This window comes from Aethalodelphis obliquidens, unplaced genomic scaffold, assembly GCF_003676395.1.
Source record: "Aethalodelphis obliquidens isolate GAN/ISIS:26980383/991018 unplaced genomic scaffold, ASM367639v1 scaffold38, whole genome shotgun sequence".
In the NCBI taxonomy this organism is placed as follows: Eukaryota; Metazoa; Chordata; class Mammalia; order Artiodactyla; family Delphinidae; genus Aethalodelphis; species Aethalodelphis obliquidens.
The window spans coordinates 19,124,538-19,138,928 of NW_020837982.1; the positions used below are offsets into that span (position 1 = coordinate 19,124,538).

General features: G+C 45.2%; 2 protein-coding genes across 6 annotated transcripts in view; one reads left to right on the top strand and one right to left on the bottom strand.

Moving 5' to 3' along the window:
• Positions 1–8,793, bottom strand: part of LOC113633174 (thyroid receptor-interacting protein 6-like) — a 22,432-nt gene extending 13,639 nt beyond the window's left edge. The window contains exon 1 of one of the 2 annotated variants that reach the window (XM_027131333.1): positions 8,612–8,793. In XM_027131333.1, the coding sequence (XP_026987134.1) occupies positions 8,612–8,644 (33 nt within the window). In that variant the 5' untranslated portion in view covers positions 8,645–8,793. Of the gene's footprint in view, positions 1–8,540 lie in introns of both variants that reach the window. The other variant, XM_027131332.1, reaches the window with a different exon arrangement.
• Positions 8,794–8,795: 2 nt separating this feature from the next.
• Positions 8,796–14,391, top strand: part of DHRS7B (dehydrogenase/reductase 7B) — a 37,196-nt gene continuing 31,600 nt past the window's right edge. For all 4 annotated transcript variants that reach the window (XR_003438094.1, XM_027131327.1, XM_027131326.1 and 1 more), the window contains exon 1: positions 8,796–8,997. The gene's annotated coding sequence lies outside the window, so the exon portion shown is untranslated. The remainder of the gene's footprint in view (positions 8,998–14,391) is intronic.

Sequence of the window (14,391 nt, forward strand, 5' to 3'; positions counted from 1 at the left end):
CCCCCCCCCTTTGGCCACACTGCACAGCAAGCAGTTTCTTAGTTCCCCAACCAGGTATCGAACCCATGCCCCCTGCAGTGAAAGCACAGAGTCCTAACTGCTGGACCTCCAGGGAAGTCCCGTTTTGTTTTTTTTTTAACTTCTCTGATTAAATTTTTCTTTTAGGGACTTGGGGAAGGCCTAGGATGCTAAAGCTTTTCTACAAACAAGAAGCAGGAGACATGGGGGACATGTCCCCAGGAGGTCCCCGCAGGGTCCTGCTCCGTTTCAGTGCTATAAACCCACTTGGGCTTCCACTGCCAACTGAAAAGAGTCCAGTCCGACCCGATCTACTTCCCCACGTCTCATGTCTCGTCCTCGCAGTAGCCAAATGAAAGAACTGACCATTCTGTCCGTTCCTCTGTGTCCTTGCTAATGTCCCAAGGGTGAAATGGACGTGTCTGAATTCTCCCATCCTTCCAAGTCCCACACGATGTCTCCTCTTCCATGCAGCCTTCTTGGGTGCACTTCCTAGCTCCATCTCCTGGATTCCCACAGCAGTGTGACTGAAACTCCCCTACACTGCATGCCATTTCCTCCTGCCCCAGCTACATGTGGACATGTCTTCTCTCTCCCCAGGTCATGTGTGTCTTGTGGGCCAGAGCTGTGCCCGTATTTTCCTTGTGCTCCCACAGTACCCTGCATACAGTAAGTGCTGCATAAGCATTGGTTGAATGAATACAAAGGAAATGGGAAGTAAGGAAATGCGGTGCGTTTCTCTACAGGTGACACCATGATCCAGGAGAGCGCCTGTCAGTACTCCTCTGAGTGCTCACGATGTCCTAAGGCCAGGCCTGGACTCCTGGGCTCCACGGAGCTGAGCCCCAGGCTCCTGGGCTCACACTGTGTGCTTTTCCACCCCTCCCTCACCTCCCATTTTATCTCATAGATCAGATGGTTTAACTGACACAGAAATGTCATGGACCCTGCTGTGCCATGGCTGATGGGGCGTCTGTGGGCAGCAAGGGTACAAAATAGGTTTTTGTAGATACTTAAACAGAGTGTGTGAGAGTCGTAAGTGTGTTCAAAATACCTTCTCAGTGGCTGAAAGTCTCTAAGATGCGAAATGGCAGAGGCTGCAGCTTTTTTGAGCCCTGACGCCTTGCTGCCTTCCTGGGAGAAACCTTGAGATCAAAGCTTTTTTTAATCTCAGAGACAGAATTTCCCTGCCTCAAAGAGGGATGTGACCGTCTCAGGAATACAGACATGCTTAGAAATATAAAGTCTCTTTTTTGGGAAAGTCTGTGCTAAAGCAATAGAGAAATATTGAAGTGAGCAGCTCTCTTTTTCCTTGGCCTCCTTAAATGTTCTCTATAAACAGCGAAGGGGAAATGGAATTGCTTTAGGAAGGGGTTTCTTTAGAAGAATATAGAGAATGGAAAGAGTCTACTCTGTGTAGCCAGAATTACTTATGCACAATTCTAGTGAGAGGCACTTGGCAAGGGGAGCTGCTAAGACTGGAAGAAAGGGACAGACTAGCAACTTGCCCCGGGAGTCTCAGTACAGACGCCTCCTAGTGCCCGGTGGAAGAAGACTGGGCCCGCTCTGAGTGGCACTGTCTGCAGGCACCGTGCCCCACTTGACGCTGGAGTGCCAGGCAGCTGGGCCAGGCCTTTGTCCTGGCTTCATAGTCAAAAGGTCCTCTCTCCACTGACGGGAGAGAGACAGGTGTGGCTCCTCATAGCACCTGCACTCCTGTCCCAGCACAGCCTCTGGGGCAGCTGTCTTTGAGTAGATTTCCCATGAATTCTGTAGTTCTCCTGTAAACAACACAGACACATCACACTGTATTTGCGTGTTAAATTACGTGATTTCTTAAATAGAAAACTTACAAATGTTCCATAAGTACTGTAATCCCATTTGGGGATTTTTTTCCATTTATTAAATACACCCAGAGGCTCAGAAAGTGGAAGTCCTGGGCCTGAATATAGGAGAGGGAAGCAAGTCGGACCATGTCTCATGAAGCCAAGATTCAGATGCAGCAACTGTCAAATTGATTTATTCTGATTCTAACAAAACCCAAATTGTTCCTCGTGAACGTAAAATTGGATTGGCTTCTTAGGAGGCCTCCCACACTTTTTGCACGCACCTGAGGCGTGTGTGTGTGCGTGTCTGCGCGTGTGCGCGCGTGTTGGGGGAATGCTTCTGCGTCCACAGGACCGAGTCAGAGGGCTGACTCCCTGGGCTCGAAGTGGGGACAGCCACGTCCTGGCGCCGCGCTTTCTTTCCGGAATCGGGTGGCATGACTGTTTCCAGGGATGTGCTCTGGGCCAGACTCCCGGGTTCAATTCCCGGTGACCAATGTTTAGTTTTTTCCATTTGACAACAGCTCACTGTCTGACACGCAGATGTCTTCCACAGGACTAGAGATACTTGGTGGAAATAACAGAGGGCAGAAGGGCTGTTTGTCAAGGGTAACGTGCCCTCGCTGTGACTCATCTAGCGCATTCCTCCAGAACCTTCTGGGGTGGTAGAAATGTTCTGCATCTGCTGGGACTGGGGAACTGAATTTTTAATTTTTTTTGAATTAATTTACATTCAAAGAGCCACGGGTAGCTAGTGTCTACGGTCCTGGACAGCACCGTTCTAGCCCTAGACAGGAAGCCACGGGCTCCCTGTGGAAAAGTCAGTCTTATTAAAATGTTCATTGCATCTGACACAGCCTTTATGGATATGCCTCTTGAATATTACATCTGCCTGAGGATTTGAAGAAATACAGTGTAGATATTATTTGTTAGAATAGGCAACAGGACACTATAGGACACTTTGAAAAGTCTCAAACCCTTCCTTCTAGGGAAGGAATATCACCTTTCTTATTTCTGGGAGTCACAGCACTCGCTTTTCTCTTAAGTTTCAGTGAGGAGCAGGAAAACTCCCCTTCCTGCCAAGAGGCTGAACATGTCCTAGGAACACAAGTGACAGAACGTGTGTCTGTGTCTCTGGCTGACACAGCAATAGCTTTCTTCTGTGATCAGATCCCTGTTCTTCTGACTATTTAGTAACCTCGGCAAAACATGGAGCTGGGCAGGAGGTTTCCAGGAGGAAGGGGTGGTCTGACATGTGCACACCACTGAGGAGGGGCCTCGAGTCATCATCCCCCAGTTCCAAGCAGCATCATACAAAGCACATCACTGAAGAGAAGTTCTTATAACTACAGGAAACCTCTGTCGTTACCAGGAAAACATGTTTTCTTTTCCACCCTCATCAGAGGAAAGCCCGCTTATGCAACTTCGTATTCTTGCAACAATCACCCCACCAACAGCAATCAAAGCAACAGCTACAGTTTACTGATCACAGCTTACGTGGTTCTTCACAACTGCCTTTGAGACAGGCAGGGACCTGGGACCCTTTGCTGCAGTGCTTGCACCTGGACACACCTCTCCTCCGGCAGCAAAATACAAGGAAACTATATAGGACTAAAAATAACTGAGTGCATGCACAGTTGGGGTAAATTCTGGACAAAAGATACAAAGAGACCAAAAAACCCAGCTGCCGCTTTTGAAGAGCAGGGAGCAAAAACAGGGTACTGCGAACGCCCCCTGCTCTCAACACCACCTAAGGGATGGGCAAAACAGCTAAGCCACCCCTCTGACCCGACCCCTGGACACACCCCTACCTTCACCCCATGTGAGGAACAAGCCCGCCCCCTCTCAGGGAGCTGGCAAACAAGGCAACCTGTTGTTTGTTCTCCCTCGCCCCGCTGCATCAGCGGTCCCAGTAAAGCCTTGCCTGAATTTCTTGTCTGCCCTCTGATCAATTTCTACTGGTTAAGGAAGCCAAGAACTCTGGTGGGTTACACCTTTGGTCTCACACTTTATTATCTTCATTTTAGGTTGAGAAGCCTGAGGTTGGAGGTGGTAAGAAACTCAACATCTGTCATGTGGGGTTTTTTATTTTTAAATTTTAAACCTTATTTGGAATGAATAATTTTAATTTTAAACCTTATTTGGACCACCAGGGAAGCCCCTCTTTGTTCGTGTTTAAATTGAATTGTCCATTTGTTTACTGTTGAGTTTTGAGAGTTCTTTATGTAATCTAGATATGAATCCTTTTTCAGATGTATGATTTTCAAATATTTTCTCCTAGTCCGTAATTAGTTTTTGCAGCCCATTAACAGGGTTTTTTGCAGAGCAAAAGATTTCAACATCAATTAAGTCCACATTATCAATTTTTTCTTTTACGGAACATACTTTTAGTGTCATGTCTAAGAACTCGTCAACTCCTAGTTCCACCAAATTTTCTCCTATCTTCTAAAAGTCTTATAAATTTATATTTTAGGGACTTCCTGGCGCTCCAGTGGTTAAGACTCCGCGCTTCCACAGCAGGGGGCACAGGTTCCATCCCTGGTTGGGGAACTAATACCCCACATGCTGCGTACTGTGGCCAAAAAAAACCCCAAACCCTATAATTTTATGTTTTACATTTAAATTTGGTTCATTTTGAATTAATTTTTCAAAAGATGTGAGGTTTAGATTGATGTTCTTTATTTATGTTTTGCCTATAGATATCCAATTGTTCCAGCACCATTTGTTAAAAAAGACTATTCTTTCTGCACTGAATTGCTTTTTCAACTTTTTCAAAAATCAGATGGACTTAATTGTGTGGAGCTACTTCTGGGTCCTCAATTCTGTCCCCTTGATCCATGTGTCCGTCCCTCGACATCACAGAGTTTGAGCTCTATAATAAGGTTTGTAATCAGGTAGAGTGATTCCTCCCACTTTATTATTCTTTTTCAAAATTGTTTTAGCTATTGTAGTTCCTTTGCCTTTCAACATACATTTTATTTATTATTATTTTTAAATTAATTTATTTAGTTTTGGCTGCATTGGGTCTTCTTTGCTGTGTGCGGGCTTCTCACTGTGGCTTGTCTTGCTGCAGAGTGCGGGCCCTAGGTGCGTGGGCTTCAGTAGTTGTGGCTCGCGGGCTCTGAGCACAGGCTCAGTAGTTGTGGCACACGGGCTTAGTTGCTCTGCAGCATGTGGGATCTTCCCGGACCAGGCATCGAACCCATGTCCCCTGCATTGGCAGGCGGATTCTTAACCACTGTGCCACCAGGGAAGCCCCTATACATCTTTTATTTATACCTAAGTATTTCCATTTTTTAAAAATTAAAGTATAGTTGATTTACATTGTGTTAGTTTCAGGTGTATGGCAGAGTGATTCAGTTATATATTTTTTCAGATTATATTGCATTATAGGTTATTACAAGATATTGAATATAATTCCCTGTTATACAGTATATCCTTGTTGCTTATCTATTTTATGTGTAGTAGTTTGTATTCTATTTTCATTTTCATTCAGTTCAATGTATTTTTATTTATTTTATTTAATTAATTTATTTTTAAAGTGTTTTTTTGATGTGGACTTTTTTTTTAAGTCTTTATTGAATTTGTTACAATATTGCTTCTGTTTTATGTCTTGGCCCTTTGGCTGCAAGGCACGTGGGACCCTAGTTCCCCAACCAGGGGTCGAACCCTCACCCCCTGCATTGGAAGGCGAAGTCTCAACCACTGGACCACGAGGGAAGTCCCTCATTCAGTTCAATGTATTTTTAACTTGAGATTACCTTTTTGATCCATAGATTATTTAAAAGTGTGTTGTTCAGCTTCCAAGTTTTTGGATTTTCTTTTTATCATTCTCTTATTGATACCCAATTTTTTTAAGGTTTTGTTTTTTGGATGTGGACCATTTTTAAAGTCCTGATTGAATTTGTTACAATATTGCTTCTGCTTTATGATTTGTTTTTTTGGCCACAGGGCATGTGGGATCTTAGCTTCCTGACCAGGGATTGAACCCGCACTCCCTGCAATGGAAGGCGAAGTCTTAACCACTGGACCACCAGGGAAGTCCTGATACCCAGTTTGATCCCATTGTAGTTGGTACACACTCTATAAAATTTCAATTATTTTAAATATGTTGAGGTTAGTTTTTACGGCCAGGATATGGTCTATCTTGACTTATGTTCTGTGAGTGCTTAAAAAGGATGTGTTGTCTCTGGTGTTAGCAGGTGTTCTACAAATCTTGATTAGATCCTGTTGGTTAATGGTATCATTAAGCCTTTCCAAATCTTTGCTGACTTCTTATTTGTTCTGTCACGTACTGAGAGAGGTGTGTTGAAGTCTTCAGCTGTAATTGTGGATTTGTCTATTTCTCCTTTTAGTTCTATCAGATTTTTCTTTGCATATTTTGCACCTCTGTTGTTTGGTGCATAAAGATTTAGGGTTGCTGTGTCTTCTTAGGGATTGACTCTTCTATATGTAAGGTACCTTTCCGTCCCTGGTAATTTTCTCTGCTCTTTTTTTTTTTTTTAACATCTTTATTGGAGTATAATTGCTTTACAATGGTTGTTAGTTTCTGCTTTATAACAAAGTGAATCAGCTATACATATACATATTTCTCTGCTCTTCAGTCAATTTTATCTGGTATTAATATAGCGACTCCTGCTTTCTCTTAATTAACGTTTGCACAGTTTATCTTTTTCCATCCTTGTACTTTCAGCCTACCTATACAATTGAGTTTCTTGTAGCTAGCATACTTTGGTTATATTATTTTTATCCACTCTGCCAATCTCTTTTTTGTATTTAGACCTCTTTCTTTTAATGTTGTAATTATGAATATGTTAAGGTTTAAGTGTATCATTTTATTTTTGCTTTCCATTTTTGTTTGTTTTGTTTTGTTGGCTTTTTTCTTCCTGTGGTTATTTGAACATTTTTGGATTCCATTTTGATTCATCTATAGTATTTTTTAGTGTATCTCTTTGTATAACTTTTTAAGTGGTTGCCCTAGGGATTTCATTATATATACATAACTTATCACTGTCTACTGTTGTCTACATTTTATCCGTTCAAGTGAAGTGTAGAAAGCTCACCTCCTTTTATGTCTGTTTATCCCTTCGCATTTGTAATTGTTTTAAATATTTCCTTTGCATACATTGAGAACCATATTGGAAAGTGTTATAATTTTTCCTTCAACAATTCAACATAATTTAGAAAATTTAAGAGAAGTCTATTTTGTTTACCCATATTTTTACTCTTACAGTGTTCTTTCTATATCTTAGAGCCTAACGTTCTAAGATTCCTTCTTTATCATTGCCTTTCTGTTTATAGCACTTCCTTTAGTCATTTTTGTAGGGTAGGCCTGTTGGCGACAGATTCTCTTAGTTTTCCTTCATGTGATAATGTCTGTTTCCCTTTCATTCCTGAAGGATACTTTTGCTGGATGTAGAATTTTGAGTTGCACTTGAAAAATGTTGCGTCACTTTCTTCTGGCTTCTGGGTTTCTAATGCAAAATCTGCTGTCCTTAAAATTTCGCTCTTGTTTTCAGATTTTGTGGATACTTGTGAGGACTTCCATGGTATGTTAATTGACTAAAGCGAATAAAAGCAGTGTGTAGAGTATTATGTTGTTTGTATAACAAGGGACGGTGGGGAGAATGCTGAATATATACATAATTGCTTGACCACACATAAGATGGCTCTGGAAAGACAAGCACAGCTGGCACTGTTACCAAGGTGAAGGAGAAAGGGGTGCCTGAACAAAAGGAAGGGAGGTTTTTCAATTTATACACTTTTGCCATCTCTTGAATTTTGAACCATGAGAATTCCCCCCAGTTTCTCTCTCCACATCCTCTTTCCATGCTTCCTCTTTTACTACTTGACATCTTTACAGAATTTATTTGCAAGAATTACTTATATATTCTAAATAAAAGTCATCTTCAGATATACGTATTGCAAATACCTTCTCCACTCTATTGCTTGCCTTTTGCTCTCTTGATGGTGTCTTTCCACGTCTTAAAGTTAACGATGACCAATTTATCAGCATTTCCCTTTAAGGTCGGTACTTTTTAATGTCCTGCTAAAAAGTATTTTCCTCTCCCACGGTCACGATATTCTGCTGTTTGGGACTTCCCTGGGGGTCCATTGGTTAGGGCTCGGCGCTTTCACTGCTCTGGCAGGGCTGGATCCCTGGTCCCGGAACTAAGATCCCCAAAACCGCGCGACGCAGCCAAGCAAAACAAAACTAAAAAACCCCGATATTCTGCTGTTGGCTGTTATTTTCCAGAGTCGTGTCTTTCACATTTACGTCTACAACCTATCTTGGATTGATTTTTTTGCGTGAGGTAGGGGTTACGGTTCGTCTCCCAACCCCGCCAAGGACATTCAATTGATCGAGCACTTTTCCTTCAAAATAACTCTTCTATTTCATCACAGTTGCTCTTTTGTGGGGAGAAGACATGTGACTACATACCCGTGGGGCTGTTTCTGGCTTCTCACTTCTTTTTGCATTGATCTTTTTATTTATCCTTGGGCCAGTATCACACCGCTTTAATTACTAAGGCTTTATACGCCGTAGCACACATTCTTCAACTTTGTGTCCCCTGCCTTCTTCCCCAAGAGTGCACGGAACTCAAACCGCGACCTTCCGAATTTCCCTCCGAAGACGGAGGGACAGTACTTAGGCTGGAAGACGCGATTCAGACCTCCGCATCCAGCCCCTCCTACCTGCGCCTTGAGGAGCGCCCGCCCAACGCGCATGCGCAGCCTCACGACTGGTCGAGGGAAAAATACGTCACCGGAGAGGCGGGAGGATGGGGTTGATTCGCCATGGCCTCCGCAGCGAGCAGGTAGGGCTGCGGGCGGGGGAACCTCGGAGGCGAGGGGCGCGAGGTCCCGCCCCGAGCTGAGGCGCGCGGCAGGTCCCGGCTCGAGCTCGTCTCGCCCGCTGAGGGGAGAGGAGTGGTGTGGAGGCCGAGCGGAGGCTGCGGACCCGGAGAGACGCCGGCACCGGAGTCCGGGCTCAGCGTTTTCTGCATGGCGAGCCGCGCCTTCGCTGAGCTTTGAGCCTCGGTTTGCGCGGCTGCAAGTGGGTGTAGGCAGGCGGCGGACCCGATTTCCCCGACTCCGCGCCGTGCGCGGGCGAGGCTGGCGGCACCTGGCCGGTGCAGAGTTAGCGCAGCAGGTACCTTTGTTCAGAGGCAGGGCGGGGTGCTGACCTGCTGCGTACCCGCGAGGTGGCCACGGCATCTCTTGCTCCTCCTGCCCTTGCTCTGTCGTTCCCAAGCTGTGCGGCTTGGACCAGTGTCCTCCCTCAGCTGTAACTTTGGGAATAAAACGCCCCCCCGCCCCCGCAATGAGTTTGTCGAGAAGCGTGGTGAGATTGCGCATGGGTGGTACTCAGCTAGGGTTTGGCACAGAATAGGTGCTCAACAAATGGTACCCATACAACCCTCTTTTTAGTTTCGTTTGCTATGGTGATTTGAGAATTGACGAGTTACTTTTGTTACGAAATAGTTAAAGAAATAATTTTTGAGCTTCATATACACGTGTGTTTAGTGAACATAATACTTGCTTCTCTTAATGGAATTACCAGGAAGTGCTTTTCACGTCTTCCAACCTGTGTATGGGCAAAACAGAGGAAGTCAGTTTCTAGAAAAGTGGCAGATAGAAAAAGGGATCCTCAACTTGGTTATACAGGGATAGAATTAGCAAAAGTGATCTAATTCTTAAGGATAGTTAGGGAACTAACTTTTTTGAGCACCCACCAAAATGACTGTTGTAGGTATCTCTTATTCCTCAGCACGAGAGAGTATAGTATAGTGAGTGGTATCACGATATTTTCCAGCCCAGTTTTGGGTGCTGAGAGCACCCACAGCAAATAAGTGAGGGAAGCAGGCTTTTAAAACTAGGCTTCTGTATAAAACAAACTAATTCTAGTACAAGGGTTGCTTCTGAAAAGGTCCTTGCTCAAGAATTTATTTTTTTAATATGTTTTTTAAAAGTTTATTTATTTTTGGCTGCATTGGGTCTTCGTTGCTGTGCGTGGGCTTTCTCTAGTTGTGTCCAGAGGGGACTACTCTTCATTGTGGTGCGCGGGCTTCTCTTGTTGCGGAGCACGGGCTCTAGGCGCGTGGGCTTCAGTAGTTGCAGTAAGCGGGCTCAGTAGTTTGTGGCTCACGGGCTCTAGAGCGCAGGCTCAGTAGTTGTGGCGCACGGACTTAGTTGCTCCGCGGCATGTGGGATCTTCCCGGACCAGGTCTACGAACCCGTGTCCCCTGCGTTGGCAGGTGGATTCTCAACCACTGCGCCACCAGGGAAGTCCTGTCTTCATTTATAGTAGAAGAAATGGACTCAGAGATGGGAAGAAATTTAGCACTGAACTAGTAAGGGCAGAGCCAATTCCATGTCACTCCAAAAGCTAGTGCTTGTCTATGTATTTCATTAATTCCTTCACTTCACAGATATTTATTGAACAGCTGGTCTGTACCAGCAGGTGCTAGGTGTTGGGGATACACTGATGGCTAAAGCAGACACAGCCCCTGTCTTCAGGTAGCAACTTGAGTTGAGGTAGCAACTCATAAGCAATGAGTCTAGCAAGGGAGACCCACAGAAAATAGAAAATGACCAAGGAAATATTGGCTGTGGTCGTGGTACCCGCCATAGGAGACAGTAGAGGGCGCTGTAAGAATATATAATGGGGTCAGTGGCCTCAGGCCGGGTGAGGAGGGACAGGGTCGCCTTTCCTGAGGAGATAGTAGTCAGCTGAGACCTTAAGGACTGAGTTGGAGTTAAAATGGGCAAAGAGAGAGCTTCCCTGGTGGTGCAGTGGTTGAGAGTCCGCCTGCCGATGCAGGGGACACGGGTTCGTGCCCTGGTCCGGGAAGATCCCACATGTCGCGGAGCCGCTGGGCCCGTGAGCCATGGCCGCTGAGCCTGTGCGTTTGGAGCCTGTGCTCCGCAACGGGAAAGGCCACAACGGTGAGAGGCCCGCGTACCGCAAAAAAAGAAAAAAAGGGCAAAGAGAAGAGTGAAGAGGAGGGACGCACGTGAGGCCTCGAGGGTCGGAGGGGCTGTGACTGGTAGTTTCGGAGCGACCCATGTGGCGGGCAGTGGAGAGTGCTTCCAAGGCAGAAGCGGACACAGGTTGGATCCCATCCGAGCAGTGCTGCGCCCCAGGGTTTATTTGCTTCCCAGGACATATCCTTCTTCAGACATGGTTAGGCCTCTGGTTGCCCTGGGTGGGGACAGATGTGCGGAGGGGCAGAGACCTCAGTGTGACACTTGCTCAGTGTTGGTTACCTGGATGACAAAGCTGAATAGACAGGAGTGCCAGTATTGTATTTCACCCTATTTGTCTCTGGTTTGCAAAATTTTTTAACATTTTTTAGTCTCCCAATGGTCCAAGTCCTATGTTAGCTACCTAGGATACAAACGTTTAAGGATAGTTATTAATTTAATTCATGTTTTACTTGCTTTCCATTTAAGATGCTACAGTTGTTTTACCAATATTATTCTTCAGATGTGTTTGTTTACCATCTACTATGTGCTAGGCACTGTGCTAGGGACATAGCATGAGCAAATAGACATGGTCTGTGTCCTCCTGGAGCTTAAGCTCCCAGTTGGGGCTGGAGGACGGAGAGGGAGGGGGAGCGACTCAGGGAGATGGGGTTGGAGAGGTAGGCAGGGGTCAGACCATGCAGGCCTCACAGGTCATGCCAAGTATCTGGAGCTTCTCCTAAGGATGGTGGGAGGCCACTGAGGAGTCTCATTCAGGGAGTAGAACCAGCAGGTGTGTGTTTATATGAAAGATCACTCTGGCTTCTCCGTCGGCGGAGGCGGTCGATGGGTGTGAGGGCGTTTAAAAGGTAGGATCAGTGGGGCTTGGTAATAGGTTCACTCTGGGGTAAGATGGAAGAGGGAGGTTCAGGGCTGATTAATTTTCTGGCCTGTGTATCTGAGATCAGAACTCAGAGGAAGGACATGAGTTCAGTTTTGAGTAAGACGTCTTTGCAATGATCCAGGTGGGGTGTCACAAAGGCAGGGATATAGGAAGGTCTGGCACTCACATGACCGGAATGGCTGAGTCTCTAAAGCTCTTGTCAGAGAGGAACACCTTTCCCATGTTTTTTTGCGGGGGGGCGCTGTGCTGTGGGGCGTGTAGGATTTTAGTTCCCTGACCAGGGATCGAACCTGTGAAGCGTGGAGTCTTAACCACTGGACCGCCAGGCAAGTCCCCACCTTTCCTTATTGAGGGAGCTGTCAAGGTGGGACCTGTGAGGTGGTCCAGTCCACATTTATGTTGGGAAAAGGTACAAATAAAATCTCCTGCCAACCTAGGAAATGCTCTCCACAAATGCGGAAAGAAAAGAATTCTGTTATTCAGTCATTAACCGAAACTGGGATACAACACAGGTAATCTGCAAATGAGACTACAAAAACAGAAAAAAAACAACCCACCATTTACAGCCCATTACATACATAATCTCAAGATTAATGGTAATTTGTTCTCTTGTAAAAAGACTAGGCAACACCACTTGCTGTATGTGTTTTCATCCTAAATTTACCTGGTGGTTGGGGTGGCCGTCTGTGCTAGTCAGTTGCCTTTCTCTGAAAGAAAAGTAAAACATCCTTAATTTCTATGAGCCGGTAGTCGAGGTGCCTAGGCTAAACTCGCACGACGTTACCTTAAGAGAGATGGCTCCCAGGCCCTTCAGAAAAAAATTCTTGGGTTTTACTTGTGGCTGGAGCTAGCTTATTTAGCCTTTAAAAAGGTTTGCTTACATACCAAAGGGACAGAGGAAGGACTTACAAACTCTAGGTTTTTCAGAGAAATGCTCTAAGAAAAAGAGAAAAATCTCTTTCCCTTTTTGCAACAGGGAAAAGTCAGTTTAAAAAATTGACTTCAACAGTGCAGAAAAATGTTGGACTGGAGCTCTCACAGTATGGGCATCGTTCTGGAGATGATCGTTAAGTGAGTTCCATGGAGTTGTGCATACTTAGGATGCCTGCAGGTGGTCACATCTAGCCCATAATTTCTTGTACATTGACTTAAAGAAAAATACAGATACAGATCCTGCTGGTTTCCAGTCAGAACTCTTGTCTCTGGTAGCTAACCCTTCCAGGACTTGTCCTCTTTAATGTCAATAATGTCATTTCTCACTCCTACCCATTGTTAAAACATAAAATTCAACTGAGTAAATTTTTTTTTAATTAATTAATATGTATCTTTTTGGCTGTGTTGGGTCTTTGTTGCTGCGCCTGGGCTTTCTCTGGTTGCGGTGAGCGGGGGCTGCCCTTCGTTGTGGTGCACGGGCTTCTCATTGCGGTGGCTTCTATTGTTGCAGAGCATGGGCTCTAGGGCGTGTGGGCTTCAGTAGTTGTGGCATGCAGACTCAGTAGTTGTGGCTCGCGGGCTCTAGAGCGCAGGCTCAGTAGTTGCGGCACACGGGCTTAGTTGCTCCGCAGCATGTGGGATCTTCCCGGACCAGGGCTCGAACCCGTGTCCCCTGCACTGGTAGGCAGATTCTTAACCACTGTGCCACCAGGGGAGTCTCTAACTGAGTACGTTTTAAAGATGTTACTGGCTTTCTTTGAGTCATGAATCGGGCAGCATCCCATCTAGCAGATAGAGAGGAGCTCCGAGGAGCTGTACAACGTGAAAGACTTTTACAGGTAGAAGGAGCGGGAACAGGAAGCTCTACTTGGGAAAAAGCAGGTTGGTTGTGGCGAGGCCACCCCCCTTTAAGGGATGCAGGGGTCCGCCAGGCAGATGACCTCACTGTGCTGACCAGACGATTCCTGATTCCCTGGTTTAAGATTCCATTTCTGGGAGAGGCTGAAACTAATTAAGTGAAGTTTGGTGATGTGGGGCTCAACGTCGGTGACTCCGCTTTGAGCATATTTTCTTGTTTTTAACACCAGTTCTTCATATATGAGATGTTTGGTAGGTAAAGTTATGATTTTAATGCAGAAATGAACTCTCCACTAATCTGTTCTGGAAGGTCATAAATGTGGGGATGGAAATTGAGATTGAATGGCATGTACGTTTAGCTTGGAAGCTGCTTTCCACTCACCGAGGTAGTAAATTCAACAGACTCTCCTTTAGATTCTACCTGAGCTATCCCTTCCATCTTCTTAAGTTCACGGTAACCTGAGACTTGGCCACTAAACTGCTTACTGGAGGGAGAGACCGCTGATGGCAGCTGAAGTGATTGAACACTGCTTGCCAGTAGTTTGAACTTGTTTGCTGTTATCAGCCTTTTTTCATCATCAGTGTATAGGAATGCAAGAGATTTCTGTGCATTAATTTTGTATCCTGCAACTTTACCAAATTCATTGATTAGCTCTAGTAGTTTTCTGGTGGCATCTTTAGGATTCTCTATGTATAGTATCATGTCATCTGCAAACAGTGACAGTTTTACTTCTTCTTTTCGAATTTGTATTCCTTTTATTTCTTTTTCTTCTCTGATTGCCGTGGCTAGGACTTCCAAAACTGTGTTGAATAAGAGTGGTGAGAGTGGACATCCTTGTCTTGTTCCTGATCTTAGAGGAAATGCTTTCAGTTTTTCCCCTAGTA